Source organism: Sinocyclocheilus anshuiensis, unplaced genomic scaffold (assembly GCF_001515605.1).
Source record: "Sinocyclocheilus anshuiensis isolate Anshui unplaced genomic scaffold, SAMN03320099.WGS_v1.1 scaffold415, whole genome shotgun sequence".
NCBI lineage: Eukaryota > Metazoa > Chordata > Actinopteri > Cypriniformes > Cyprinidae > Sinocyclocheilus > Sinocyclocheilus anshuiensis.
Window position 1 is genome coordinate 317,280 of NW_015552655.1, and position 5,863 is coordinate 323,142.

At 37.4% G+C, this 5,863-nt stretch overlaps 1 protein-coding gene across 1 annotated transcript in view; it reads left to right on the forward strand.

Moving 5' to 3' along the window:
- Positions 1–5,539, forward strand: part of LOC107667199 (uncharacterized) — an 8,324-nt gene extending 2,785 nt beyond the window's left edge. The window contains exons 2-4 of the mRNA XM_016458803.1: positions 1,244–1,344; positions 1,889–3,570; positions 3,801–5,539. Of these exons, the coding sequence (XP_016314289.1) occupies positions 1,245–1,344; positions 1,889–3,570; positions 3,801–5,306 (3,288 nt within the window). The 5' untranslated portion in view covers position 1,244 and the 3' untranslated portion in view covers positions 5,307–5,539. The remainder of the gene's footprint in view (positions 1–1,243; positions 1,345–1,888; positions 3,571–3,800) is intronic.
- Positions 5,540–5,863: the final 324 nt, after the last annotated feature.

Sequence of the window (5,863 nt, forward strand, 5' to 3'; positions counted from 1 at the left end):
GGCTCCAGCCGTAGACGCCAAGGCCGTGGCCTCGAAGTCTGCTCCGCCATGACCTCCGGAACTCCCCGCACCACCATGTCCTCCTGTGGTCCCTCTTCTGCCTGAGCGCCCAGAGTTGACAGATCCACCATGGTGCCCCACTCTGGAGGCCTCCTGTCTGGTAACCCTACTCCTAGAGGTCTCCAGAGCGCCCACCCCCCCCTTCCATGCCTTCTGGGAGGGGGGAGTAATGTCAGACTCTGGGCCAGGTTTTGTGTGTGTCTTTGCTCCCTATGTGCTCCGTCTTCCAGTTTCTCTGTCTCGTTCCTATGTTAATTGTCATTAGTTCCAGGTGTTCCTTGTCTTCCCTTCATCAGTTCCTGTGCATTTAAAGTGTGTTCTTGTCCATTTGCCAGTCGTTGAACGTCATCCTGATGTGTCGAGTCCTGTGATCCCCAGCCTGTGTTAATAAAACCCTTTTGACTTATTCTACTGTGTCTCCTCGCTCCTTCGTTCCTCGTGTGTGTGTGAACCGTGACAATAGGCCTATAATTAACATTATAAATACTGCAGTCATCACTGAAAATTAAGAGTTTTATTTCAAGCGCTGACTTTCAAAAACAACCTGTTTAATGGTTGTAACACTCTTTGTTTCAGCATCTGTAACTAACTGAATTTGAGCTAGAGTGCTCAAACTTTTATACAAAGCACCCACATTTGTTCACTACAAAAGGTTCCAATTCATACTTAAGAATATCACAGCCCCTATAAGTTGTCAAATACATGGAGTGCCTTTGTTACATCACTACTGGGGTAGGTTGTAACACATGCTGGGGTAAGTTGTAACAATTAGACAAAAGACGCAAAAACAGCAGCCAACCCATGAAGTAGGCTACATTATTGTGCACTGTAAACTGAGTGTATTTAATTGTTTTGTTTCTCTGACTGTTAGCCTACAGAAACCATTCAATCATACCTTAGGTAAATTGCGCTATTTAACAAAACGAAAATAGAATAGCACACCAGAAATAATCTATGCACATAGAACAAAGTATAAAAGTCTGTGATTCAAGCTGAATTAGTTGCAAAACTAAAAATCTAAGAACTTAAAAGGAATTTCAGTGCATTGTGATCACCAGATGGCACTAAACCTGATATTTAAGAACCAACTTCCGAATCCCTGTGAACATCTTTAAAAAAATATTGGTCAAACCTCTCAGTAATCTCATCGGTTGATTTTTTTTCTTTTCGGTGTTTTGTCTAGCATGGATCCAGTGGGAGTGAATTCAATAGAAACTGCAGGTCTAGGAAGACCCTTCCAGCTGGGGATGTTGTATGACTGCAGGAGAGATGTTCTAGTACCAGGTGCTGCAATATGATGGGCTGAATGAAACTGTTGTCCCAAATCTATTAAGCCTTTAATGTTTTCAAGACATATGAAAAAAAAAATAGAGTAAAATAATTTAATGCTTAATATTTATGGGGCTGTTGTAAAAAACGTACAATATAAAAAGTAGGTAATTTTAATCTTTTACAGCCTTAAATAAAAGTCTTTCCCAGCATTCATTCAGATCTTATAGCCTTTAAGTCCCCATAAAGAATATAATACTATATATATGATATTTCATTATAACTGTTATTATAATTCCATAATTAGAATTGTGTCTTTTTCTGTATTTCTGATTTACTTGTCATTAATCGTTTATTTTATTCTCTTTTTACTTATACGGTTTGAATTATTTGTACTCGTTAGTCACTCTGCAAATGGAAGAGAATGGCCAATGGGGCAAGAAACAAAATAATAATGCGGTGTTGTCTGCTGGAAAAAAAAGTGAAGGAGCTGATTAAAATTCAGTTTAATGAATGAATAAAGTATTTACATGTACATTCTTCATTTTCTCCATTACAGGAATCAGACTTTGGAGTAAAGAGCAGCTGCAGCAGAACATACGCAATACAGCCCAAATTAATACAGTTTTCACAGTCACTGCTTCAGACTCAATTGAGGAGAAATCTAGATTACTGAATATTGATGGTTGTCTGAAACTGAGTCTTTTAGGTGGACTCATCAATGTAAGTGGAGCTGCCAGTTATCTCAAAGACACCAAGGAATCTTTCAATCAACAGAGACTGACATTACATTATCATTCAACCACTGAGTTTAAAGGACTGATCATGAACCACTTTCCTTCTGGAGAAATGGCTCATTATGACAATGATATAGCCACACATGTAGTGACAGCAGTGCTGTATGGAGCAGATGCCTGCTTTGTTTTTGATAGAGAAGTTTCTTCAGATGAAGACAAAAGGGTGATAGCAGTAGATGTAAATGCTGTCTTTGGGAAGCTAAAAGGCGTTTCAGAAGGTGCAAACATTAATCTGAATGACAATCAGAAGACTGCAGCCCAAAAATTCAGCTGTACATTTTATGGCGACTTTCAGCTGCCATGTAATCCAACCTCTTTTGAAGATGCTATGAAGGTTTTTGAAGATCTCCCAAAACTGCTGGGAGAAAACAAAGAGCTTGCAGTTCCTCTGAGAGTTTGGCTTTATCCTTTGGACAAACTTTTCTCAAGAGTTGTGAAGTTTCAGCATGAAATTAGCATAGGTCTAAGCACAGACATTGAATCTGTAATTGAGAGTTTAAGTACGACTGAGATGAAATGCAGTGATCTTCTGACAGACACACCTGCTTTGACATTTACTGCATTTCATGACAAAATCAATGACATGAAGAAAAACTGCTACCAGTGCAGGTTGAGTCTCATGAAGAAACTTGGCTCTCTCTTACCAAAGATAAGAGGAAAATTTATAGAGGATACAGCATTGATCGATCTGCTAAATGATCATCAGCAATCTCCATTTGAAAGAAGCACTCTTGAACAATGGCTGAAAGAGAAAGATGAAGAATCTGACATCATTAAATCATTGCTCACACAACTGAATGACCCTGAAGTAAAGGGAGAAATCAACCTCAATAAAAATTTGATGAATCTTGAAGTTAAACATTTGGTCAGCTACACGTTCACATCACTTGGCTGGCCAGATGTGCTGCTTTCTAAACAAAAGGCCTACCTGAGTTCAACAAAAGGAAAAAATGGAGCGAAAAGCTCTGAATCTGAAAACAAGACTTGGCTCAAACCTGAAATCCAGAAGACTATGAGGAACAACTTGAAGGTATTTAAAAACATGATTGATTTAAACAATAGCAAATCAGTGAAGTTTATTGTTGCATCAAAAGAAATGGAAAATAGTCCAGGTTCCTGCATACTGCTGTATGAAAATGAATCTAATGAAGCTGTTTGCTTCACTCCTCCATCAAAACCAGACTGTCCAATCATTGACGATATCAGATGTAGGCAAGTGGTTTTGAAAGTGTCTCCACCGTGTCCTGCTACAGAGGAGCTCAAATTACTGTACAAAATGAAGGAGGAGAAAGACTGGATATCTCAAACTGTGTCAAAGAACCAGAATAGAGTGACTCTGACTGATCTCAGACCAGATACTGAGTACAGTATTAAATGTGCAGCAGTGGGAAAACTCAACTACATCACTGAATCTGATGTCACCTCAGTTATCACAAACACAAAGGTACTGTATGATATGTATTTAATGATCTATCTATCTATCTATCTATCTATCTAATAATATATAACACAAAACCTTTCAACTAGAAACTTACAATGCTTACCTCTTCTGGATTGAGTTTTGCTGCACATTTAAAATTTTAATTACGATTTTTTATTTTAAATATAGCATTGTACAACATTTACACATAATGGTCTTTATTGCTATTACATTTTTAATGCTTTACATTACAGGACAAAAATGAACTCATCAAAAAAAGCATCTTAATTGAAGATGGAAATCCTGCTCGATACCGTCTGCAAACAAGTGCAGATAATTTGGAGCAATCTGAACCATATAGACAATTGACCTTTGGAGAGAGCGATAAAAACAAACCTCATAAAACCATTCTGATGGTGGGAGAAACAGGAACAGGAAAAACAACCCTTATCAATACGATGATCAACTACATGTTGGGTGTTCAGAGAGAAGACAAAGTTTGGTTTGAGATCACAGATGATCAGAGCGACCGAACTTCAGTTCACAGTCAGACCTCCAGAATCACTGTTTATGGGTTTTATCTACAAGAGAGTCCAATCGATTTAACAGTCATTGACACACCAGGATATGGAGACACTCGCGCAGCTGATCTTGATAAAGACATCGGCAAGAATTTGCTTAGTTGCTTGAGTAAATCTGCAGATGGGATTGATGAAATATATGCAGTGTGTCTGGTGATTAAAGCAACACAGAATCGACTCTCTGACAGACAACAATACATATTTAAATCTGTTCAGTCTTTATTTGGAAGAGATATTGCTGAAAACATTGTGTTGCTCTTCACACACTCAGATGGTCTTCAACCTAAAAATGCCCTGACGGCTGTTAAAGAGGCTGAAATCAAGTGTGCAGTAAATGACAAGAATCAGCCAGTGTTTTTCCTGTTTAACAACTGTCAGTCAGACACTGCTGATGAAGAAGATGATGAAGAATATGAAATGATACAGGAACAATCATGGGATCACAGTTTTAGAGGAATGACAGGATTGTTCAAGTTTCTTGACACAATAAAACCAAAATCCCTGAAGATGACTCGAGATGTGTTACAACAACAGAAGCAGCTGGAGGCAAAAGTCTCCAATTTACAATCCTGTGTTCAAATGATGGAAATAAAGCAAAATGAGCTGAAACAAATTCAAGAAGCCAAATACAATAATAACTTTGAGTGTGAAGTTGAAGTGTGCTACAAAGAGATGGTTGATATTGATCATTCTGTAGGCATAATGGCAACATGCTGCACCGTCTGTGAGGAGAACTGTGTTTACCCAGATAAAGCATGGTTCATCACTGATCTCTCATGGTGCAGTGCGATGAGAAATAATCACTGTACAGTGTGCACACATAGATGCCACTACAGCAAACATATCAAATCAGCAAAAATATATGTAATAACGACAAAGAAGGAGAAGAGAACATTTGAAGATTTAAAGAAGAAATATGATAATAAGATTAGGGATGATGAAAAAGAGCTGCAAGAATCAGAGATTGAGAAAATAAAGCTTTTGAATGAAGCTTTTGACTGTGTGGAGACTCTGCAGATGATCGCACTCAATGCTGAATCACTGTTCATCCTTCAGCACATTGATTTTCTGGTTAAGAAGCTGAAGGAAATAAATGAGCCTGAAAAAGCCCAAACACTGGAAAACATCAAGAAGAGAGCAGGAGAAGAAAAACAAAGAGCAACTGGATACTTAAGATAAAAAAAAAATAAATAAATCATGTCTTAGCTACTCAAACCCTGCTGACACTCTGAAAACAAGATCCTGAAAATGTTTCTGCTTCTTTCAAAACATGTCTTTGATATGATGTAAAGCTATATATTATCATTCATTGTAATTGTTGCATGCATCTAACATTTTACTGTCATCCGACTTGTACTGTATCTATATCCTCACACTTGTATTTTTTTTTCATTTGAAAGTTACTTTGGATAAACAGCACCTGCTAAATTAACTGATGTAAAATACTACACTGTAAAAAATCAAAAGTTGAGAAAACTTAAAAGTAAGGCAACCAGCTTTTTTGAGTTTTCTCAACTTTTTGTTGTATAAACTGAATACAACAACTTGAGAAAACAAAAAAATCTGCTGAAGCTGGTTGCCTTAAACTTTTAAGTTTTCTCAACTTTTTATTTTTTTACAGTGTATGGTGCTTACTGTAGTATTTGTCCTGGAACTGGCAACAGTATAATCTAATCAGTTTATGCAGTAAGATAAATTTGAAAGTGTAGCAGTAATATTGTAAAAGACACAACCAC